The sequence below is a fragment of the Clarias gariepinus genome, chromosome 28 (genome assembly GCF_024256425.1).
Source record: "Clarias gariepinus isolate MV-2021 ecotype Netherlands chromosome 28, CGAR_prim_01v2, whole genome shotgun sequence".
Taxonomy (NCBI): domain Eukaryota; kingdom Metazoa; phylum Chordata; class Actinopteri; order Siluriformes; family Clariidae; genus Clarias; species Clarias gariepinus.
The window spans coordinates 18487303-18513072 of NC_071127.1; the positions used below are offsets into that span (position 1 = coordinate 18487303).

The window sequence follows — 25770 nt, forward strand, 5'->3', positions numbered from 1 at the left end:
GTGTGTGTGTGTGTGTGTGTGTGAAAACGGCTTGTTAATAAGTAAGGGTCAGGGCAAATGGCCCATGTAAACAGTGGAGGGTGAGTGTAGTACGTTTTTTTTTTTGGTGTGTGTGTGTGTGATCCTAACACTTTTTTACTCTGTAAATCTAAATTATTCTACCGCCTGCAAATATACACTATATGGACAAAAGTATTTGCACAAACCTGTTAATTATTGGTATCCCCAGTGAAGGACAATCTTAATGCTTTAGCATGCCAAGACATCTTGGACAATGTGATGCTTCCAACTTTGGCCCAACAGTTTGGTGAAGCGTCTGTTCAACATGACTGTGTCCCAGTGCACAAAGTTAGGACTATAAAGACATGGTTTATTGAGTTCAGTGTGGAAGAACTTGACTGGGCCACACAGAGCCCTGACCTCAACCCTGTCTGAGCACTTTTGGGATGAACTGGAATGGAGGCCTTCTCGTCCAACATCAGTGCCTAACCTCAGAGGAGACCGACTCCATATTGGAGTAAATATGTTTGGATACAATGTCATTGCAAATACTTTAGTCCATACAGTGTATCTTATGTGTCTCCTGGCTATGCGCTCTCTCTCTCTCTCTCTCTCTCTCTCTTTCTCTCAGTCACCCACACCCTAGTCTCTTGATTTTCAGCAACAAACAACACATGGCTGGAGCAAATGATAATTTTAATCCATAGCATTGTGTAATGGCAAGCATGTTGTTTATTCCCTTCTTTTTTTCGACCACAGTGATTCCACATAGAGAGAAATAGAGAAGAAATTTAAGCATGATGGACCAAGTGCGCAATAATAGCAACAGTGGAAGGAAAGGAGAACAGTTGGGCGACAATGAAACAACAAGAAAGTAAAGGACTAGGGAATTTAGGAGGAGAGGAACAGCTGAGAAAAGGACAAAGAGTAAAGTGTCAGAGAGTGAGAGGTGTGTGTGTGTGTGTGTGTGTGTGTGTGTGTGGTGGTGTGTGTGTGTGGTGGTGTGTGTGTGTGCATGTTTAAGCTTCATGATCCATCTTTTTGAGAGAGTGCAGTCTGCTTTTTTTTTAATTCATGCTCTTGTCTTTCTTGATTTCTTTCTTTACATGCACCTACAGTTTCTTCATATGTGTTAATTCAATAATTGCTGCATTTTCAATTGAAAATCTTACCTTAGACAAAGGTCAGTCAGCCTACCCAAGTTATAAAGAAAACTGTTTCTTAAAACCAATATCCGTGAAATTGTTGCACCAAGATGAATTTAAATTTGAATGAAATTTAAACATTTTACTCTACACTTAATAATAAATCATTTGTTCCCTTTTACTCCAGAGCTCTCCACTGTCTCTAGTCATTTTGTCAGTGATGGTCTGTCCCACATCCTGTACCTAATACTCAGCTGTCTAGTCAGTGTGTCCATTCTGCCATGCATACTATGAGCTCAAATGTTTGTGGTCAGTCCAATTTATAGTCATCTGCATATTGTCCTCTGTAGTCCAGTGCATGGGCTTCTGACAGATAAGATTAGTTGAAAGTGGGTGTTCAGTGCAAAAAAAATCACTGAGTGTCTGTTACATTGCATGATGTCTTTTCTGTCTGGTGTGTTATCTGTAATGGTGTATCTCTGTCTAGGTCAGTGCATATTGTCTGGTGGTTGTTTTTGTGTGGACGTGTTTTTGTAGCTGCAGGACATCTCACAGAGCGCTGGGATTTCTGAAGTTGTGGCCAGCAAATCGGGCTTGATCACCCAACTCCTCCTCAATCCTGTGGAACATAAAATGTGAGACAGATTTTATAAATGTATCAGCAAATTAAGCAATCAAGTTAATGGTTCCTCGGTTCCCAGAACCACTTTTTTACAGTCTGAGTCCCTGAATACACTCTTGCCATCTGGAAAGAAAGACTCCATAGATGTGATAACCTGCTTATTCCGTTTAATTCAGGTGGTCAGCTGACATTTATTGCCACGTAACATTGCCGAGCCCAGACCTAGAGAGCCTCCAGAGACAGTGGACACTATGCATAATGAGAGCATCTCTCCATGCGCTTTCCTTCTTACCCCGACACGCCCAACGTTCTGGATTAGGGTCTATCTGGACTCATTAGGTCACATGACCCTTTTCCAAGTCCAATCTTTATGCTCCCCAGCAAACTGAAGCCTTTTTTCTGTTAAGTCTCACTAACAGGTGGTTTCACTATTAAAGATTAAAGAGCTGTGATTTTTTTTACCATGCCACACAAGTGTTTAAATGACCTCCATTCATGATTTTTTTAAGCTGACTGTACAGCACGGTCCTTCCAGATTTTAATGTGTTGGACAGATCTTAACCTAATTTCAGTCATTTCAGCTCAGTCTCCTTAGTTGTTTTCTTTGCTTGACACAGGTAGATAAGTAGAGACCTTCTGAAATGAAATTGTTTTGGCCAGGCAGGGATTTGACTGTATAGGGAAATTTTATGGAGGACAGCATTCTTAGCACACAGAAGCTGGTGTTACAACTGTTGAGAAGAAAAATAGAGGATACTGATCAACATGTACATGAAAATAAAACACTTCTGTAAAAATGTGCACCTATAGGTGAACTAATCAGATAGGCCTCTCTAATAATGTGCTCAGTGAGTGAACAAAAAAATCCTTTGCAGCATCACTCTGCATAATTAAATGCTTTTTGATATAAGTGGAAATATCCTTGCTCACTAGCACATTTATTATTTCCCTTATTTATTAATTATATAATTTAACTTGTCCCTTGTCAAATCTGTGCATCCAATCAGGGTTTAAGATTTTTGACTAAAATGAACTTAGCGTCACCCATGTGGCAGACATATTGTTTGCAAATCTCAACATCAATTTTTGACAATATTCCAACGTCATAGGACTACTTTGCAAAGAAAAAATTCTAATGTCATTGAGATGAATTAATCGATTTAGAAATTTAATTTCTAAATTAAGAGGAGCACCCCTGGCACAACCACAGCAAAATATTTCAATACTATTCAAATCGAATGTTGAATAATTAAGTTAGACTAGCAATGCGTTACGCATAGCATCGTCCAGCAGTCCAGGATATTTTTTTCGTAGTTTAACAGTATTAAGTAAATAAAAAAAATAATAAAACCCATTTCATTATTTAATTTTCAAATCACTTGAGTACATTTTACTTTAAACTGAGCAACATTTTAACATTTTATGTACATTATAACTAAATTTTTTTTTTTTTTTTTTTTTTTTAAAGAATATCACTGAGCTCTCACCTCATCAGCTGATTGTATTTGGCCAGGCGCTCAGATCTGCATGGAGCTCCAGTCTTGATCTGAGAAAAATAAGCAAAATCTTTGAAATACACATTTGATACATAAAGTGTCAATGTTTTACATGGCTTTAATCTTTAAAAAAAAAAAAGGATGGTAATTAACCAAGTTAAATCAGGTTCTGCTGGGTTTTAGCCAATAGCTTTGACAACACAGAGAGACTGAGGAGGAGCTTCTTCCCGCAGGCAATACGGTCTCTCAATCACAATCACACCTCCACACAGTACTGACCCACACATATGGTTTTTACACACACACTGGACATTCTGGACATTTGTTTACACTAGTGGCCACTGCACAACTACACTTCATGGTCATCAAATCACTCCATCACAAGTCACTTTAAATAAATCACTTTAAGCATATTTGCACTGCATAAGTCACTTTAAATATGTGGATTGCACAACCATGGACATTACCATTCTTTTATTACTATTTATTCCGCTGCTCTTATTGCTCTACATTTCTTTATATATTCTCCATATATTTTCTATATTGTGTATTTTTGTGTACAGTTATTTTATTTTTAACTTTTATTAGTATATTTTATTTTATTCTTTCCTAGTTAAATTTACCCTCTATTATAATTATCATATTTATTTCCTATTCATCTTCTTTAATTTTTAGGTCACGAGCAGTTGTCTAAGCATTTCACTGCATATCGTACTGTGTATGACTGTGTATGTGACAAATAAAATTTGAATTCAGAGCTTTTAGTGTTAGATGGCGCACAATTGCCAAACTAGACACTACATTAACAAACTACTAACAAACTAATCTGACTGTGCAGTGTGAAAAATGAATGGCTGTAGGTATCAAGTTCTTTAATAAAAAGTATTAAAGCTGACTGGGAAACAAGCATTGACTCTGATGTCCCTAGAGTTAACTGGATCATGGACTACCTGACCAACAGGACAAGGGTTTTCGGTTCTTAAGACAGTGATACAATTATAAGCATCATTGGAGAACGTCTGGAAAAGGTCATATCGCTTTTCCTCTTCATTCCCTCCAGATCAGATTTTCAGTTCAGCACTGAGGCAGCTACCTGCGACTGTGATTTGATGACTCCTCTATTGTGAGCTGCATTCACAACAGAAATGAGCTTTGTCTTTTAGAAGCTTATCCTCAGGGTGCAGGAAAAGCAACTTGCAACTTAAAGTTAGTTTGACAAAGAAACAAAGAGTGGATTTAGAGTGTGTTAAAGAGCTTGTAAGACCAGAAACCATCCAGGGGGAGGAGGTGCCGTCCTGTAGGTATCTATGGTCCAGACTGGCCTGGAAAGACAACACCAGTGCACCATTCATGAAAGACATCAAAGCTGTTTAAACAGATAATACTACATTTGTTCTATCAGTCTATTGTGGCCAGTGTTGTTTTCTATGATGTGGTCCAAATTGTGATCTCAATAAGCTGATGAAGAAAGCTAATTCCATGTTTCATCACAGGTCTGAGAAATGCATGGGAGAAAAACTGGGGATCATCATGACCAGTACTTGCAGTGAAACTGCTGTGGAAGAATCATTAAACCAGCAGCAGACAATACCTCCAGTCTCCCAGAATGAATCAATATAGTACATATGAACTATATGGGCCAGGGGTAGCTCAGTGGTTAAGGCATTGGACTCGGAAGATCCCAGGTTTAAACCCCACAACCACCAAGTTGCCACTGTTGGGCCCTTGAGCAAGGCCCTTAACCCTCAACTGCTCAGATGTATAATGAGATAAAAATGTAAGTCGCTCTGGATAAGAGCGTCTGCCAAATGCCTAAATGTAAATGTAAATGTAAATATGGCCAAAAGTTTCCAGACACCTGCCTATTACACCAATATGTGGTTCTTCCCCAAACTGTTTCCAAAAGGGTTTAAATGTATAGAATTTATACATGCGCTCATCTGAGATAAGTAACCATTGTGCACAAAGATGAGTGAACACAAATACTAGAATACAAAGAGTGAAGTGCATTATAACAGTAAAGGGGGAATATATACATAACTAAGTGATAATATCACACATGCCTGAGATGCTCAGTGATAAGTGAAAGGAAACTGTAATGCTACATCATACAGAGACATCCATCCATCCAGGAACCTTTGTAGTCCAACTAGGAACCATGGAGGCCACTATGAATTACCACTGTATTTATTCCTATTTTACGACCATGATAGGATATCAAGCCAAGACTCACACACTACAGGCAATTCAGGAACACTAATTAGCCTAATCTGCATGTCTTTGGACTGTGGAAGAAAACTGGAACACCCGGGGAAAACCCATCAAGCACAGGGAGACCATGCAAACTCCATGCACACAGACACAAGGAGGAGGTGCAAGGCAACTATGCTAACCACTAAGCCACCATGCCATCACACATTTGGCATATAACACTATACATTAAAGTGCTTCTAATATTGTGGAAACAGTTTTGGGGGACAAAAACATATGGGTGAGATAGTCAGTATCTATCTATCTATCCATCTATCCATCTATCTATCTATCTATGGGGCTGTGGTAGCTCAGAGGGTTAAGGCACTGAGTTAATGATCAACAGGTCAGTGGTTTAAGCCCTAGCTCCACCAGGGTGCCATTGTTGGGCCCGTGAGCGAGGCCCTTAACCCTATGTGCTCCAGGGGCGCTGTATCACGGCTGGGATATGTGAAGAAAAAATTTCACTGTACAGTAATCTATTTGTCACAAATAAATGCTTAACTTAATTCAATTCATTTACAGTTCCTCTCCATTTATCAGTATCTCTGTCTACAGTCGTGGCCAAAAGTTTTGAGAATTACATAAATATTGGAAATTGGAAAAGTTGCTGCTTAAGTTTTTATAATAGCAATTTGCATATACTCCAGAATGTTATGAAGAGTGATCAGATGAATTGCATAGTCCTTCTTTGCCATGAAAATTAAGTTAATCCCAAAAAACCTTTCCACTGCATTTCATTGCTGTCATTAAAGGACCTGCTGAGATCATTTCAGTAATCGTCTTGTTAACTCAGGTGAGAATGTTGGCGAGCACAAGGCTGGAGATATGTCAGGCTGATTGGGTTAAAATGGCAGACTTGACATGTTAAAAGGAGGGTGATGCTTGAAATCAGTGTTCTTCCATTGTTAACCATGGTGACCTGCAAAGAAACGCGTGCAGCCATCAGTGCGTTGCATAAAAATGGCTTCACAGGCAAGGATATTGTGGCTACTAAGATTGCACCTAAATCAACAATTTATAGGATCATCAAGAACTTCAAGGAAAGAGGATCAATTCTTGTTAAGAAGGCTTTAGGGCGTCCAAGAAAGTCCAGCAAGCGCCAGGATCGTCTCCTAAAGAGGATTCAGCTGCGGGATCGGAGTGCCACCAGTGCAGAGCTCGCTCAGGAATGGCAGCAGGCAGGTGTGAGCGCATCTGCATGCACAGTGAGCCGAATACTTTTGGAAGATGGCCTGGTGTCAAGAAGGGCAGCAAAGAAGCCACGTCTCCAAAAAAACATTGAGGACAGATTGATCTTCTGCAGAAAGTATGGTGAATGGACTGCTGAGGACTGGGGCAAAGTCATATTCTCCGGTGAAGCCTCTTACTGATTGTGGCATCTGGAAAAAGGCTTGTTTGGAAAAGAAAAGGTGAGAGCTACCATCAGTCCTGTGTAATGCCAACAGTAAAGCACCCTGAGACCATTCATGTGTGGGGTTGCTTCTCATCTAAGGGAGTGGGCTCACTCACAATTTTGCCCCAAAACACAGCCATGAATAAAGAATGGTACCAAAACACCCTCCAACAGCAACTTCTTTCAACAATCCAACAACAGTTTGGTAAAGAACAGTGCATTTTCCAGCACGATGGAGCACCGTGCCATAAGGCAAACGTGATAACTTAGTGGCTCGGGGACCAAAACATTAAAAGTTTGGGTTCATGGCCTGGAAACTTCCCAGATCTTAATCCCATTGAGAACTTGTGGTCAATCCTCGAGAGGCAGGTGGACAAACAAAAACCCACTGATTCTGACAAACTCCAAGTAGTGATTATAAAAAAATGGGTTGCTATCAGTCAGGATTTGGCCCAGAAGGTGATTGAGAGCCCAGTCGAATTGCAGAGGTCCTGAAAAAGAAGGGCCAACACTGCAAATACTGACTCTTTGCATAAATGTCATGTTATTGTGGATAAAAGCCCTTTGAAACTTATGAAGTGCTTGTAATTATACTTCAGTACATCACAGAAACAACTGAAACAAAGATCTAAAAGCAGTTTAGCAGCAAACTTTGTGAAAACTAATATTTGTGTCATTCACAAAACTTTTTGTCACGACTATACAGTCACTTCCTCCTGCTCAGGGACTGTCTTGGTACCAAAGTTGTTAGACGCTCACTGTCTGATTATATGTTAGATCTTGTTGCTCTAAATGCAGAAGTGAAATAGCCTGGCATCGCTGTTAATTACAATTTGTCTTTTACTTCACATACAGAGATGTCCTCCTCCTGTATCTGATGTACAGTACAGTGGGGTTCATGAGTCTGAAAACACCAGTGAAAATGCTTCATGTTTGCTTTCTTTTTCTAATTTAATATTACAATTTATTATATCAAACTTATATTAATGCCAAACAAACTTTTTCTATTTAAGTGCATTTCTATTTAAGTAAACTTTATGATCCATTTGAGATCAAATCATCAGTGCTGTTTAAACCTTTACTTCAGTAGAAGAGATTAGACATGAGGATAAAACTGACCGATTGTACAAAGCTGTTACATGGTCCATATCATGCTTTTGCTTACATTTAAATAGGAAAGTAGAAATAGTGCATCTACATTAAGCATTCAAAGTATTGGACTTTAACTTTCTTGACCTTTCTTTTCCTCATTTCTACTGTTAATGTAGAACCAGTGTAGATGGTTTATGTATTTCAGAAACTGCTGTTCTCCTAAGATATATAAATTTTGTCTATATACAGTCTAGAAGGTTTGCACAGAAAAAATGTTGATGTTCTTGAAGAGAGAGGGCAGAGGAATGCAAATTAACACACTTTAGACACATGGTGATGAGAAAAGCATCTGAGAATCCACCAAACGTGGATTGGCTCTAACAGCAGGAGCCCACATCAGGCTACACTCCAATCAGATAAGAACAGGGATCAAGGTGTACAGTGGGCAGAGAATCACACAAACTGAATTGGTTGAATATGGAATAAAAACACTTTCAGCCTGATCTTTGTTTAATAAAAGAAGCCACAGAGTGGATGTCATGAATTTACAGAAACATTTTCAATTGAATACCTAAAAGTTGTGATTGCATAACTAGATTTTATCCTGTTGCCTTAAACCTCAGAATGTACCAAATGCCATTAGAACTCACATTAGCTGAGTGTGTGATTAATTCTATCATCATGCAGTAATATACTGTAACAACCTACAAAATGTTGGGAAAAAATCTAATTAATAACCCTGCAAGTGACTGTTTCTCAGTGAATATATCACCTTTTATGATCTGTAAACATCTGCTTCAGTCACGTAACAAGGATTGTACAAAGTGTGTTAGAACGCAGAGCATTTGCTTGATGTACAGAATAATATTTTTGGTCCTCATTCATAAAGAAAGTGCAGAGTTAATGGTTTGTGTTGTTGTTCATTGTACAGTCTTGGTGTGACGTCGTAACCATCTGGCTCTCCATTTTTAGATACATAACTGTAGCTAGGTGTGCCAGAGCCCTATACACAATATGTCAGTTACTGGGTGCTATCACAATCTGGTGTGTCTTTATGGCCAAGTTGTACATGTTTTTCATAACACTGTCATGTTAATCCTAAGGTGCTTCTTCTGCTTTACTTGTGCTTAACAGACATACTGAGCCCTAACCAAATTACTGCTCACTGAACATAAACTTAAACACTCAGGACTGCACTGTTCATATACAATTGCTCATATTGTCTATCGTATAAAACGACCTACCTCATTCCACTCTAAATAACATGTTGCTTACATGTACTGTATATAACCTTCTCTGCAATATGGTATACAATATATTCCTTCATGGCAACCATCTATAATCATTGCACTAACTGTACATACACCTTCTCTGCGTATTATTTACATATTCATATTATTTTATCATGCTATATATCTTCCTTTATTGCACTCAGTGTATTAAACCCAGTTTACATATGCAAATGAGTTATCGTAGTATACAATATCTTCCTCATGGCATACATCTAAAGCATCGCACTCGTTGTACATAACTCCTTTTCTGTATACTGTTTACATATTCAAATTCTTTATCATGATGTACAATACCCTTCCTTATTGCACCACCTATAATCATTTTCTCATTTGCACTCATTGTATTTACCTCCCTCACTGTATACTGTTATATATGTGCAATTTGTTCTGCACTGCGAAATTGCACTTCTGGTCAGATGCTAGCTGTATTTCATTGCCTTGTACCTACATGTGAAGTTACAATAAAGTTGAATCTAATCTAATCTAATCTAACCTTCTAATCTTCTAATCTAATGTTCTGTTCACCAGACTGGCTACTAGGAGACTGTACCTCCCTTTTAAAGTTTTTCAAACTCATTACAAGTTATTATTTGTAATTATCTACGCATTAGTAAGCCTTGTACTCCATAAACTATACAGTACTGTACTGTATATCACATACTAATATTATCTATATCTAATAATATCTAATATTAATGATGTCAAGCTTTTTATAAATTTTTCTCCATTTTATCCCCAGGTTGGTGATCTGCAAACTCAAATTCAATAGTCAGTTCTTTTATCTATTGCCTGAAAGCTATGAACCAGTGAGGGTGAAGGAAAACACATGCATCCTCCAATACATGTAAAGCCAACTATGGCATCTTTTCACACTGCTGCTTGAACTTCATAACATAGAAACACACTCAGAGGAAAGTCTTCCCCATCTTCTTCCACGTACATTCATTCTCACAAACGCTCATTGATGATGATGATGATGATTGGTTCGTGTTGAAATGACTCTCAGAGGAGAGAAGGCTCTAACCCGTACATGCTTTCTGCATCTTTCAGCTACAGATGAGCAAATGCTTTCCAGCTGCACCAGTGGTGATCCCTGATGTCAAACATTTTTAAAACACTATTGTTTGTCGTATCAGGGAGTGCATGTTTGAATGAGTTTCTTGTGTTAACTTTACTTCATGACAAATAGAAGAAAACTAACATTTACAAAGTTAGTTTTTGTAAACTTTGAAGAAGAATATAATACCTGTCCAGTGCAGAGTCCAACTACCAAATCTGCAATAAATGTGTCCTCTGTCTCTCCAGAGCGATGGCTGACCATCACACCCCAGCCATTGGCCTGGGCCAGCTTACACCTGAGAAATAAAAAGTCAGACACATATGTATTAGGATCACATAACGTATAAATGATCAAATACATGTTACTGAAGGTGACTAAATGAATGAATCATGTGACAAAAATCCAGGAAGTTGAGAGACTGGACTGCTGCACCACTCTGGAATGTCTCTAATAGCTGATCCATAAATCAGGGTCAGCAGGACACAGTCTGGGGTTAGAGGTCAGGGGTTAGCTCAGTGGTTAAGGCATTGGACTACGGTTCGGAAGATCTCAGGTTCAAACCCCACAACCACCAAGTTGCCACTGTTGGGCCCTTGAGCGCGGCCCTTAACCCTCAACTGCTCAGATGTGTAATAAGATAAAAATGTAAGTCGCTCTGGATAAGAGCGTCTGCCAAAATGCCTAAATGTAAATGTCTGAAGTGACTTTTTTTTGTCATTCTGTCAGGGCTTGTACAGACTCGATAAAAAAGTTTTTAATCGAACTAAATGCAACTTAAGACTTTTTACTTTAGTAAAGAGAACACGGTAAGGTAACTGTAATGATAAATCTTATACCAAGTAGCTAAAAGTCTTCACATTGAAACAATATGGATATCCGTGAAGTCAGCAGCACAGTGGCTTAGTGTTTAACACTGTCGCCTCGCACCCCCAGGGTTAAGGTTCGATTCCCACCTCGGGAACTGTGTGCATGGAGTTTGCATGTTCTCTCCATAATTGGTGGATTTCCTCTGGATTCCTCCAAAGACATGCAGGTTAGGCTAATTGGCATTCCCAAATTTCCCGTAGAATGTCAGTGTGTGCGTGTGTGTGTGTGTGCGCCCTGTGATCCATCCCCGCCCCGTCTCGTGGGATAGGCTCCAGGCACCCGCGACCCTGTATACAGGATAAGGCGGTATAGATGATAAGTGAGTGAATGAGTGAGTGTTGTGAAGCCAGGATGAGAGACAGCTGTGACTTACGCATGGATAGCCTCTGTGACTGTGCCGATTTGGTTGACCTTCAGAAGCAGGCAGTTGCACGCACGTTCTTCAGCTGCTTTTTCTATCCTCTTTGGGTTTGTCACTGTTAAGTCATCACCAACTATCTGGATTCCCACAGAACCAGTCATGCGAGTCCATGCAGCCCAGTCATCCTGATCAAAAGGGTCTTCAATAGATACCACTGTGGGTGCAACGGGATGTTAATGTTTAAGGAAAGTTAGCATGAATCCTAGCTGCAAAGTGTTCACTGGTTATTCAACATTTATTAATTCATTACAAGTAACAACATTTTTTGTAATACTATTTTAATTATGTAATACTTTTTAAAATGATTAAGTTCCTGATGATATGATTCATTAATAAAGATATCTTAATTTTATGTAAATCATTAGTCTTATTATTATTTAGCAAAGAAGAGAAAGAAAATGAGTAAAATAACTTTTAATTAAGTTTTTTAATTATTCAGTACCTGGAAAGTCATTGACAAAACTCTGGTAGATCTCTAGGAGCTTCTCGCTAGTGATGTATCTTTCAGGATCTGGAGACGATTTGAAGTCAAGGTCGTACTTTCCATCACGGTAGAACTCAGAAGCAGCTACATCCATCCCAATTACGACCTTGTCAGTGAAACCTGCCTTGTCTATGGCAGTCTTAATCAATTCAAGAGCTAAAAAGACAAAGGGAGAAAGAAAAATTCAGCTAAAGTTAATGTGGCGGGTTTGTTTATACCCTAAAAACATCGATTTAAATAAACCAACACAAACACACCTTCACTGTTCTCTAAGATATTTGGAGCAAAACCTCCTTCATCACCCACATTAGTGGCATCCTGTCCATACTTCTCCTTGATCACGCCCCTCAGAGTCTGATAGAGCTCAGCCCCGACACGCAGAGCGTCGCGAAACGACTCTGCCCCAACAGGAAGCACCATGAACTCCTGCATGGCCAGCTTATTCCCAGCATGGGAGCCACCGTTTATCACATTAAAGGCCTGCAAACCAACAAGGGAAGACACACAAAGACTGATAAAACGAAAAAGTAGTAGAGGTGGGAAATGACTTAGCCTTTATATCCAACTTTATTCACAAACATCAAACTATTGTGAATGTGAATGATTAAGTGAAAGGAATGTTACAGCAAATTTAAACATCTTACAGGAACTGGCAGCACTAGTTCTGTGTTTCCAGCCAGGTCCGCAATATGGCGATACAGGGGAGTTTCTTTTTCTGCTGCTCCAGCTTTGCATATAGCCAGCGACACCCCCAGAATGGCATTGGCACCAAACTTAGCTGCAAAGATACACAACTGCTGCTGTTATTACACAGATAATCTGTGCAGCTGACTTCGTTCTTATTATTTAAAATGATGCAAATAGATAAACGTAAATCACAAATACAGAAATGTACACTTGAGTGACTTGTTATTAGTGCTGTCAATTGGGTAAAATTTTAAATCTAGTTAAAATACTCAGATTAACTTGTATTATAAACGTGCAGTGTAAAGAAACGCATGACAAACTGGTCAGAGGAAAGAAATAATTCAATCTTATAAACATTAACATGTAACAAATGTTGAATTAAAATCTCTTGAATGGGACCGGCACCGCATGCAGTGGCTGGGTATTACAGGCGTGTGGCAACCCTCCGATAGCGGGGCTCGAACCCAGATCCTCAGATCTAAAAATCAACAATCTAGAGTCTTATCCACCGCACCCACTCCCACATCTTTCAGTTAATGTATTCTAATGAAAATAGTTCCCCTCGAGGGTGGCTCGAGCACACGGCTTTGGTTTTATCTGGACTTCCATTTAGATGCTTTTTATAATGAAACTTGTCGTTCAGCACCTGGTAATGTTTTCCCAGTCATCTTATTATCTGCGTTAAACGCGTTGTTATCACACACATCCAGGTAACCACGCTGAGAGTGCTGTTAGTGCCTCTTATCACTTTCGTTAAGCAGCTATAAAGTCATTCCTTTACCACCTTTTTTTCAAATTAATAAACATTTTATTAAATAGAAATCACCTTCCAGAACACTTATCAACACTTTCACACACTTTCACACATTTTCACACATTTTCACGTGACTCTGACTTAATGTTACTATGAATTTATAGGTTTTGTGTTTTTCTTTCTTTCTCATGTTCCTGTGCATGAGGTGGTGATTGTGTTGGCTCACATTTATTCTCTGTGCCATCCATCTCAATCATCATGTTGTCCAGTTTCTCCTGTTCCACCACGCTGATCCCCTGCACATCACACCAGGCAAGTAATATCCACGATTACATTCCGTGCTTTATACTGTATAATATAATAAGATTGGTGGATAATGGCTTTGTAGCAAAACTTTATTTTCTGTTTTGTCTTTGTTTTTCTACAATATTTTCTAGCTCGGTGATCTTCTTTGTGGAAATGAAGCGTAAGTGTGTAAATAGTATATCGTATGTATAAAAAGATATTAAAATTCCAGTTTATCTTTTATGTACTTTCTAAAAAAGTACACTTAAACTATAAATAAATACTCTATAATAATAAATATTAACAATGTTTAGCAATGTTTAACATCATTACAAAATATGCTTTTATAGTTTAGAACAGTACACATGGCAGCACTGATGGTTCAGTGGTGTTCGTGCATAAAGAGCAGGAGATCTGGGTTAATTTCCCACCCAGCGCACCACCCAGCTTGGGGAACAGAAATCCATTGTTAAATTCCTCTGGACATGTGCTGTGGTGTCGGTGTAGGTAGGAGCTGCGGGCTGTGGTGTGGGGCCTCTGTGGATCAGACTGGTTTGTCCAGTGCATCCCCTGGTGTTCAGTTGGAATGGGCTCTGGGGTGTTGGGAGGGCGGGGCAGCAGCCTTGGGCTTTTTGCCTGCTGGGTCCCGTGCACCGTGGCCTGTGGTGCACTGGGAGTTCTGGTGCTGTTCTATCATGGCCAGCAATTACTTTTTTCAGCAATTTGTGCTGCATTGGCTTTTCTGTGGGATCAGACTGGGCAGGCCGGCATGGGTGAGCCTTGGGTGCCCATGATCCTGTCACCAGTTTACTGATACTCTATATATAATTGACAATCAAAGTTAATGTTATGGCTGATTGGTTTAGATATACAGTAGATACTGCAAATATACTGTAGCACCAAAGTATGTGTGATGTGTTAGTTTTTACATTTAAAGTAACATAAATTTTAAGTAAATTTTAAATAGTTATATTAACTGTGTCTACAAATAACATTCTTAGATTTATGTGATAACAAGTAAATGTGAAGGATTGCTAAAAGTATATACAGCATTAATCATGAAAGTGTGTACTTTTCATATTAAGTATAAAAATGCTTTTAAATACACTTTTTCTGTACAAAGCCTGACTCATAATACTGTATGTCAATAAAAATATTTGTAATATAATTCACTCTAGCAATCTAAATGAATGCCATGTTAAATCTGATATATGTAACTGTTATCTTCTGGTCTACACTCTACCGCTTGCTGTTCCAGATCACTTAATAACACACACACAACTTTTAAACTTCCACATGGTTCTTCCAGCTGCAACACACAGACAGATGACACACTTTGCTCTCTATTTGTCCTTGGCTATTGTTTTTCAATGGCATCTAATGTGCACTTACAGATTCAATGAGAGCAGGTCCGAGAGTGTCGTTGATGTGGCCAACAGCTTTGAGTACACCTTAGAAAACATCAAAAACAAAGGATGGGGGAAATGCAATAAATGAAATGTTCTTCTTCATATTTTTGCAGAAATAGTGGTGAACTCACCTTTTCCCTTGAAACGACTATTATCTCCATCTCTGAGTTCTAGAGCTTCATAAATGCCGGTAGATGCGCCACTGGGCACAGCAGCCCTGAACAATCCTGGGGAGAGAAAGAGCAAAAGGAAATAGAAATAAGGAACTAAAAAGTTAAAGACTAAATAGATAAAGCTTATGATGCCACAGTACCAATATGTAAAAATGCAGGGCTGTTGAAATTTGAATTGTGTTACTGTATTAAGACATAATAACAAACTCTCAGTCACCTTTTTCAGTCCTCAAGTCCACCTCAACTGTGGGGTTTCCCCGAGAGTCCAGGATCTCCCTTGCAATGATGCTTACAATGGACATCCTATAGAAAACAAAGGTAAATGTTAAACACAAACTATTATGAGCAATTACTTTAGATAATAGATGTAGGGGATTGTGTTTACTGTAAATCTTGTTTGGACAAAAGGACAATGCAAGACTACCCAGCTTTAAAGGTCCATATTTTACTATTTCTTTAATAAGTTAACAACGCAAAACTGTGTGCTAATGCTCTATCTGAGATAACCTACAGACACTGCATTGTTTCCTCCTCTGTTTTACTCCTCTACCGAACAGACCGTTTCAGTGTCTATGTACAGTAAATGAAATATACTGCTGAGCCGCGCTCTCCAGAGAACAGCAGTAGTGGGGAGGGGATCTTCTTAGATGAGGTCACATTAAGGGGAAATCTAAGCAGCTTCTTTAAGCCCCAGCCAATACAATAAAGTAAAAGAAAAAAAGAACATGGTATATTTTTGTCTTATGGTTTTTATTTGTATAATTATATAAGCACAATGTGAATGTCTAAAAATTATTAAAAAGTGAATTTTGCATAATAAATCCCCTTTAATGAGGCTACAATCTTCATAGCATCTACGTGAAAGAGAGTATGTTTTGGGAAACTGCAGCACCTTAATTCATCACCCAAATCTGAGAGTTGACAGTTCCACAGCAGCATACCCAGCTGGAAAGAGGTCCAGAAAATGATCTCTGTGCCAAGACCACGAGGCAAATCTCTTCAAGAGATGCCTAACACTAAGAGCTGTCTGGAGGACTGAAGCAGTTTCTGAAGCCTGGATATGCATAAAAGGTGTCAGGATCCCAAAGACAGTGAATTCAAAGGCCACTTGGCAGAGAATGTGGATGCACCACTCCAATGCTCTTTTCATCCTAGTCATGCCCATGCTGTTCAAATCATCAGAACTGTAGTAAGTACAGAGTGTAGAGGACCCATTAAGTCTGGCATTCATCAGCTCCCAATCAGACCCTTCAAGTACTTTAACAGCTATATCAGTGCCTGGGGACAAACGTGCCTCAAGACTCCCAGTTTAAAGTCCCTGGTAGTAAAGAAAGGGGAGTTCATCGTAGTAAAGAAAGGGGAAGCTCATCTATAAGATCTGCTTCTCTGTGGCAGGAACCCCACTTCCCACCAGTGATAAAACATTTAAGAGTATAGAGATGAAATCCAACGGTGCAGAAAGAATTTACTAGCATGGCATCCTGCCACAGTTTCAGTTAAGACCTTGAATAAGGAGATGAGCTCTAATCTCCACAGTTGGAAAGAGCTCACACGTACCTTTGCGCTGTTTGGCCAAAACATCAAGCAATTTGTCCTGTGAAATATGTTTATGTCTACCACTTCAAATAAATTAATAAATACTGCTCAGAAATCTGAGAATATCACAAGATCATTGCACTGAGGACCAAAAGAAAGTAGAGGGCAGGTGGTGTGGAAGAGGCACAAGGCACTGGTAAGATCGTGAAGGAAGAAGAGCAAACTCATGCAGGAGGAAGTGCAACCAGGGCTGGATGAAGTCCAGACTGGAGGATAACAGAGACGTCATAGAAGCTTGCAATCATCTCCAGCTATATCAAACAGCTCCATCGAGCAAGACATGTAATTATCCACATCAGATCAAAGAGAAGAGCCAATCCCCAGTTAGAGTCAGCAGGTGGTTCGCTGATAACAGGAAAGAACAGGACGGTGGACCTGGGCAAGTCTAGAGAAGACTTTGCTCTGACCATCCTTACGACTGAAATCATCCTGGTGTCTGAAAAATCAAGGTGCTCATGCTAGAGCTGGTTGTCCTAGAGGAAGAAATGATGAAAAAGGTCAACAAGCAGAAAAGCGAAATTACACAGACTTCAGTGTAGAATGCCACAGACAGACATGATGGTTGTGTCTGTCATAGGGATTGCTGTAGGGTATACAGCAGATGTATTCATGAGGCCCACTTCATAGTTTTTGAAGAACTTGCTCCACAGTTCGTGTGTTCTGTGTTTGTATGTTTATGGTACTCGAACTGGCATTGACTTAACATGTTTGTGCAAAACCTCATGATCTATTTTAAATCAAAGCCATTTGAGTGTCATCTAAGCATATGTTCCTTCTGCATATTTAATTTGGCACAAACTGAATGCCTTCCTTCGCACATTTTTATCTGGGCTCAAGACCAGCAACAGGGGTGAACTGGCAATTCCCCAGTAGCTGGGTGTGGTGCAGTGACGGAACTGAACCCGGCCTCCCTTGTGGCCGGTGTTGTTTCTACCATTTAATGCTTGAAATCTGAGTTTTTGTACGAAGTAGTTGCTATTGTCAATTTCACACATTTAACCCTTAAAACTCAAGCGCCACAGATATGTGCCAGAAACATAGCATCGGTCAATGATTGTTAAAAATATATGAGCTTATGTGGGAGCCTTGCCGTTGTGTGTTAACGAGGAGGCTTCAGACATTAATCTGTGTATTTGGGTTTTCGGATATGTCAGGCAGAACAAAAGTTATCATTACTTTTATAACATATAAATTCGACCACTAACAGAATATGGAAATGACGTTGCAAAAATTAAGAACTCTTAAAATGAGCATATTATTATTCCTTTGGTCACAGAAACAACCTGAAAAGAACCAGAAAAACTCATGATCATGTGTATTTGTGCTATTTCTTTGCCTATGTTTTTTTTTCCCATTTTTCGCTCAGTCATGTTTGGGTAGTTGGTTAAAATGAAATAAAAGTCAGTTTATCATATTGCCTATTTTGTGATGAAAAAAGGGACATGTCACTGTACACTGCACAATCCTGAGCCCTACATATGTTTATTTAAAAACAATTTAAAAACAGCAAAACGCTCTGAGCTTTAAAGGGTCTACACAGGGACCCAAAGATAATACAGAATACTGAATATTAAATATTTAAGATATTCACCATCATTTGGATTTGCTATTCTCTACGTTTCCAATTTCAGATTAAAACACTGACTGCATATAATAACTCTTCTCACCATCTTGATCTAAGATTTAAAAAAAAAGCTGAAATCTTTAGCACTCAGTGTTACTGTTACTTTATGAGGTCTAGAGTGATAAAATGGTGATTAAATTAAATTAAAAACCGCAGGATGAAATACTTGTCACTGGCAGTGTGTAATGCAGATCGTGTGGAGAGTGTGCAGGTTTAAAACCAGCTTTGGAGTAAATAGTGATTAATGGAAATAATGAGCATAATATTAAAAGTCTCTGGGTGATTCTGTCGCAGGCTGGATGTGATGGACACAGAGGGAGCGGAGAGGAGCTGCAGCACTGATGGAGATCCAGGAGAGGCGACGCACAGGCATCCACTGCTATCAGCGGCATCAGTAACAGCCAGACCCATGTGATATAGGAGGCAGGATTAGGTTTATGCCGTAACCACAATGGCTGACCTCGGTATCAGATCCCGGTGTTTCTCACAGAGACGCAGATCAAACAGCGCTGCGCTTTGATGTCGGAGATCAGACGCGCGTCTCTCTGTGTCGGTGCGCTGGACAAAACCGCATGCGCAACTGCCTGCACATTTCAGGTCCTGATGACTCCGTGCGGAGTCGTGAGTTACGTAATGTACGACTGCGCGCGCGCGCTCGTGTGTGTGTGTGTGTGTGTGAGCGCGCTGCAGCACGGCCCCGGTGCTCGGGGCGGGGAGTGGAGTGCGCAGAGCGGCGTCATTTCTCTTGAGGGATTCTGATACATGAGACAAGAGGAGGTTGAGGCGGTGCTGGGGACAACGAGGACAATTTGGAGAATAAAGATTTTCACAGGAAATGAGAACAGAAATAAACAGAACATCCACCCACGTTACCCGAAACCCCCATGATGTGCGCATACATCCTTAAACACATGTATGCACTGCTTCCCATCTCTCTCTCTCTCTCTCTCTCTCTCTCTGTCTGTCTCTCATTTCCATATTCACATGCACAAATAATTACAAAGAAATCACTGCAAAAATAAGAACCAGGTCCCCAAACACACATGCGCAAACATGACCATTCCATCATTCCCAAAAACCTGCAGAGAGCTGCATCACTACACACTGCTGACTGCTCACCTCCTCACTTCACACAAGCAATAGGAAATAAAGCAAAGGATGACAGAAGCCAGGCAGAAAGGAAGAAGGAAAATGTCTTTACCTGCCGTCTGTGCGTTTGTATCCTCACTAAAGGCAAGCAGGAAAACCCTAAGCAAAGAGACAGGCTCAGGAAAAAATGGAAAGAGAGAGCCAATGAGAGAGAGAGGGGGGGGGGGGGGAGACAACCTATGATACAATGGGGAGGGGATGAAAGGATGAGTCAGAGAAAAACAGAGGAGAGGAGAAAAATAAGGGGATGGAACAAGGGATCTAGGGAGAAGAAGACAAGATACTGCATTATGACCTGGGGATTAGCAATAAAAATAGATGGAGAGAGAGAGAGAGAGCAGGTGCGACTAATTCATTGGAACAACATTATAGGCCAATAAACCATCACACACAGTCATGAAAAGATTTTTTTTGTAGTTTTGCTTTCCACATAACTACATACAGTGGTGTGAAAAACTATTTGCCCCCTTCCTGATTTCTTACTCTTTTGTATGTTCGTCACACAAAATGTTTCTGATCATCAAACACATTTAACTTTTAGTTAAAGATAACATAATTAAACACAAAATGCAGTTTTTAAATTATGTTTTTTTTTATTTAGGGAGAAAAAAAATCCAAACCTACATGGCCCTGTGTGAAAAAGTGATTACCCCCCTTGTCAAAAAATAACTTAACTGTGGTTTATCACACCTGAGTTCAATTTCTGTAGTCACCCCCAGGCCTGATTACTGCCACACCTGTTTCAATCAAGAAATCACTTAAATAGGAGCTACCTGACACAGAGAAGTAGACCAAAAGCACCAAAAGCTAGACATCATGCCAAGATCCAAAGAAATTCAGGAACAAATGAGAACAAAAGTAATTGAGATCTATCAGTCTGGTAAAGGTTATAAAGCCATTTCTAAAGCTTTGGGACTCCAGCGAACCACAGTGAGAGCCATTATCCACAAATGGCAAAAACATGGAACAGTGGTGAACCTTCCCAGGAGTGGCCGGCCGACCAAAATTACCCCAAGAGCGCAGAGACAACTTATCCGAGAGGCCACAAAAGACCCCAGGACAACATCTAAAGAACTGCAGGCCTCACTTGCCTCAATTAAGGTCAGTGTTCACGACTCCACCATAAGAAAGAGACTGGGCAAAAATGGCCTGCATGGCAGATTTTCAAGGCGCAAACCACTTTTAAGCAAAAAGAACATTAAGGCTCGTCTCAATTTTGCTAAAAAACATCTCAAGGATTGCCAAGACTTTTGGGAAAATACCTTGTGGACCGACGAGACAAAAGTTGAACTTTCCTAGTTAAAGGAAAGTCAAAGGTAGTCAAAGGTCGGACCTGAATCCTATTGAGATGTTGTGGCATGACCTTAAAAAGGCGGTTCATGCTAGAAAACCCTCAAATAAAGCTGAATTACAACAATTCTGCAAAGATGAGTGGGCCAAAATTCCTCCAGAGTGCTGTAAAAGACTCGTTGCAAGTTATCGCAAACGCTTGATTGCAGTTATTGCTGCTAAGGGTGGCCCAACCAGTTATTAGGTTTCAGGGGGCAATTACTTTTTCACACAGGGCCCTGTAGGTTTGGATTTTTTTTTCTCCCTAAATAATAAAAACCATCATTTAAAAACTGCACTTTGTGTTCAATTATGTTATCTTTGACTAATAGTTAAATGTGTTTGATGATCAGAAACATTCTGTGTGACAAACATGCAAAAGAATAAGAAATCAGGAAGGGGGCAAATAGTTTTTCACACCACTGTATGTGAATGAGATAAGACAAACCTTTGGGGAAATTCATTTTGTTACAACAGACAAGAAGAAGAAGAAGGGGGGTGTAATAAATTATTTTTTTTCACACTTTGGAAACCAAATAGACTCTAGATAATAAATAAAAATAAGTATTGATTGTACAGCCTTACAGCAGAGTGAAGGAAGGACCTACAGTAACGCTCCGACCCATACCTTGGATTAAGCCCAGTGCTCTTAGGGTCTCATGCACAAGGTGGGAGTCATTCTCCAGCAGGAATGATAGCTTGGCATCTCCTATCACCTGCACTGGGTCAAGGAAACTTCCCAGGACAGAGCTGGTCCTCTTCATAAGTTTGTCAAATCTCTTTCTGTCTGCAAATGATCTTTATCTTGCTGCCAACACTGTATTTAAAAAAGGGTATTTAAATACTGTACTGTAAGTTAAATAGTGTACTTGCATTAGTATTGCATCATAGCAAACTAAACTGATACTAAAGCAATACATAATTTATACTTTATTGTATGTGCATGAATCTAACCATATATTATTTATCCTGGCGTTCAATTCCATTAAGGTCTATTTGCAGTTTTAAACACTCAGTACACGAAATACATAATGACCCACACTTTAGTTGTGTTTAAGGAGATAATTGTTTGCTCACACTCATACGAGTTGTTATTCAGCACACAGACAAAAAGTGTGAGAGAATCTGTAATTAAACTGCATGCAGTAATGACATTAGCACTGATGAAGCAGAGGCCACAATGCCCTTGGTACCAAACAGGCAGCTGCCTGTAAACATACAAACACACACACACACACACACACACACATTCATAATTACTCACAAAGAGAGTCTTCATAATGAATTCATTTTCTGCACTTTTAGCTCTCGGGTTTCTGCTGACCAAACTTACTGGTTAAAGGCAGCTTTACTGGTGCTGTTTAACCATAAGGCTGTTGGGGGTGACCTCGCTAGCTCAAACCACAATTTTATGGTCTAAACAGGGGCATCCAAACTAGAGGGTGAATAGGAGCCCGTCTACATACAGCAAGCTTTTAGCCCCTGACTCTGGTGTGTTCCCCCTCACCCCCTATGAGGAACCATTTTTGGCTCTAGGTATCATACTAGCAAATCATCTCCTTGCTGCCCACCACTGCTGTTGCTGCATCATCTGGTGCTGCTGACGATGTTACCCCACCTCCCTGCCCTGCTTTGGATATTGCTGCATCTTATTGCACTGATGAAAGCTTTAAGTGTGTCACTCCCCATCCAGTTTACTTATGCATTCACAGAGTATTGTTTATGATTGTTTGTGTTTCACTGAATTAGATAAAGAGACTTGCACTTGTGTCTGCCTTGCCTCATCATGTATGTCAGCCAGCAAAGTAACCAAAAAACACTAAAAAAAACAAGAGTAAAAAACAACCACTAGTGTATACACAGTACTCACTACTAGTTATCTTAACTACTCCTCTGAAAAGACTAATTTATTTTGGACCACACACATTCGCATTACAGTATAATGCAACCTCAAGTTTCATAGCAGGCTAATTATGAGACTTTCGAAGTTTTAATATGAATGCTTATGCAGTGACAACTACTACATTTTTATCTGTAAATAATGTTGAAAACTATGTTGACTACTACTAGTCAAAACTTTTAAAACATTCTAGTTCCAGGGTCTTTCCTGATTTTTATTTCTTTCTACACTGTAAAACAAAATTGTCCCAAAGAAATCAACTAATCTCCTTTAAACATGTCTTATAATCACAACTGCCTGTTTCTGTTTGTTGTTATTACTTAATTACCTAATGTTACACACATTGTTAAACAGTGTTAAACACTGACTGTCCCTAAATAAGGTTAGCCACGGAATAAGTGTTATTCTGAAGTAGCTGGAGGAACTCACAGATCAGATGGGAGAAGCTGTTCACAGATGGGAGAAACTGCATGGTGACAATAGAATTTCCCAAAACATATATTAAAGATTCAACAAACAGTTCCAATAGAATAGAATAACAAATATTCTATAACTAATAGAGTAATCTAATACTAAAAGATAATAATAGTACTAATAGATAATCTTCCATTAATCTATGATATTGTTTGTTTCATTTTGAAGTTTTTGCAAACTTTTCAACTCAACTTAATGAATTTAATTTCAGATATTCAAATATTTAAACCATCTAAAACCACCATCTATTTGTCATACATGACCGTGCAAACCAATCATCCTGTAAGCAGATAAAATGCTGCTTACTTTTATACATAAAGTGGACCCAAAACCTTCCAGCAATGTTCACATGTATTAATTTCAGTTATTCTTCTGAGCTTCACAAGGAGTGGAGTGAGGGAGGAATGAGTACATCCAGAGCATCTTCAGTAAATGGGCTACAGGTAACTCCTGCTCAGTGGTCCAAAGTCCTCTATTAAGATGAAAGTAACGTTTGAGTTTCATCTTGAAATCAAGGTCTTAGGATCCGGAGGAAGAGAAGAGAGGCACAGAATTCAAGGTGAACTGTGAAGTTCTTACAGTTGGTGATGATTTAGATAATGTCATCTGCTAGCGTTGGTCCACAGTGTTTTATAGACTTCAACATTAACACTGCCGTCTAGCAGGAGATTTTAGTGCACTTCCTGCTTCTGGCCACAGTGCAAAAACTACAACTACCTGGTTTGCTGTCTATTATATTACTATGCTTAATTGACCAGCAAACTTGCCTGTTCTCAACTCCACAGAGAATTTATGGAATTTTGTCAGGGATAAGATGAGAAACGCAACCCAACAATACAGACAAACTGAAGGCTGCTTTTAAAGCAACCTGGTCTTTAATAATGCCTCAGCAATAATACAGGCAGATTGCCTCTGTGTCAGTAATTTGTACTAAAAGAAGCCCTGTAAATAGTATTGTGTGCATAAATGAACATACTTTTCTTATTGTCCTTTCCATCCCTCTGTGTCGGGCTTTCTCTTCTATCTAGGTGGAAGGACACCATCTTACCTCAATCATGCCCAGTGGCTCGAAGATATTATGTCTGGCTTCTCATGGATTTAATCATCAAGTTCAGTTTTATCATTTCAACCATATTCAGTTCAGTACACAGTGAAACAAAATAACATTCCCCCAGGACCAACGTGCTACATACAACATAAATTAACAACATAAATTAAAAGAAACTAACTAGCTAACTAAGACACCTAACTAGCTGACTAGCTAAGGCAGAACAAATTAATACCATAAATTAACAAAACTATTAAGGAACTATAGAAAAGACAATTAAAGTGCATGGGCAAATGTGCAAACAAGAAAAACAACACAATATTCTGTGATAGTAAGTTGAGGTAGTGATCTTATTCATTCACTCACCATTCAAACCACTTTATCCTGTATACAGGGTGGTGGGGGACCTGTAGCCTATCCCAGCAGTCTTAGGTCAGGAGTTGGGGTACACCCTGGACGGGGTGCCAATGCCAATTGTGCAGAGCACAAACACAACGAGCAAATTGGGAATACCAATTATCATAATCTGCATGTCTTTGGACTGTGGGAGGAAACTCACCAAGCACAGGGAGATCATGCAAACTTCATGCATACAGACCCGAGATGGGAATTGAACCCTTAACCCTGGAGGTGCAATGTAAACAAACACCTGCAGCAGTAGATATCTAAACTGAATATTTTTACTGGGATTAAATCACATTTTAACGGCTGAAATAACAGCACTTTTAAAATTTCTTATCTGTGATTTACTTTCCGATTACTGAGTGTGTTTGGCTGACGATGAAAGAAGTAGAACTTTGCGTGAACATAAACTTTTCTGTATCCTCTGTTTCTCACTAATTGTAATAAGCTGAAATGACAGTATATCCTAAATCTTGCCATGAAGTAAGTACATTTTGTAAAATTTCCTAGTATTTAGCCACCAATCCAGTGGAAACCAAAACCACATAATGTAACCAAAATAATGTAAAAACACAATTTTGTGAAATTACAGTTTAAAATGATTAAAGTGTTTTTGTTGCTGACAGACATGTACAGACTTCAACCTGAAATAATAATAATATCACTGATTGCATTAAAGCTGATCAGATTATTTTTAGCTTTACCCTTTTAACTATTTCTTCAGCTAGTCTAGAATGTATGAAAGTTTCACATTTTCACGAGGAAAAAAAAACACTTTTTTTAGACGCACTACGTCTTTAAAGCTCTGAAGGGGG

At 39.3% G+C, this 25770-nt stretch overlaps 1 protein-coding gene across 1 annotated transcript; it reads right to left on the reverse strand.

The window, feature by feature from the left end:
* Positions 1 to 983: 983 nt before the first annotated feature.
* eno2 (enolase 2) lies at positions 984 to 19953 on the reverse strand. Its single transcript, XM_053489980.1, has 12 exons — positions 19855 to 19953; positions 15651 to 15736; positions 15392 to 15487; positions 15244 to 15302; positions 13793 to 13862; positions 12770 to 12903; positions 12383 to 12605; positions 12084 to 12281; positions 11594 to 11795; positions 10540 to 10648; positions 3255 to 3313; positions 984 to 1764 (listed from the first exon to the last, which is right to left on the reverse strand). Exons 2-12 carry the CDS (start codon positions 15733 to 15735, stop codon positions 1695 to 1697), a joined length of 1305 nt encoding a protein of 434 aa, XP_053345955.1. The 5' UTR covers position 15736; positions 19855 to 19953; the 3' UTR covers positions 984 to 1694.
* Positions 19954 to 25770: the final 5817 nt, after the last annotated feature.

What these genes read in the sequence shown, in the direction of transcription:
- eno2 (XM_053489980.1), bottom strand. Translation starts at nt 15,735, where the DNA reads ATGTCCATTGTAAGCATCATTGCAAGGGAGATCCTGGACTCTCGGGGA. An exon ending in GGATGGCACAGAGAATAAAT is followed by an intron (nt 12,904 to 13,792) that starts GTGAGCCAACAC and finishes GTATCTTTGCAG; the next exon opens with CTAAGTTTGGTGCCAATGCC. An exon ending in TTGGACTCTGCACTGGACAG is followed by an intron (nt 3,314 to 10,539) that starts GTATTATATTCT and finishes TATTTTTCTCAG; the next exon opens with ATCAAGACTGGAGCTCCATG.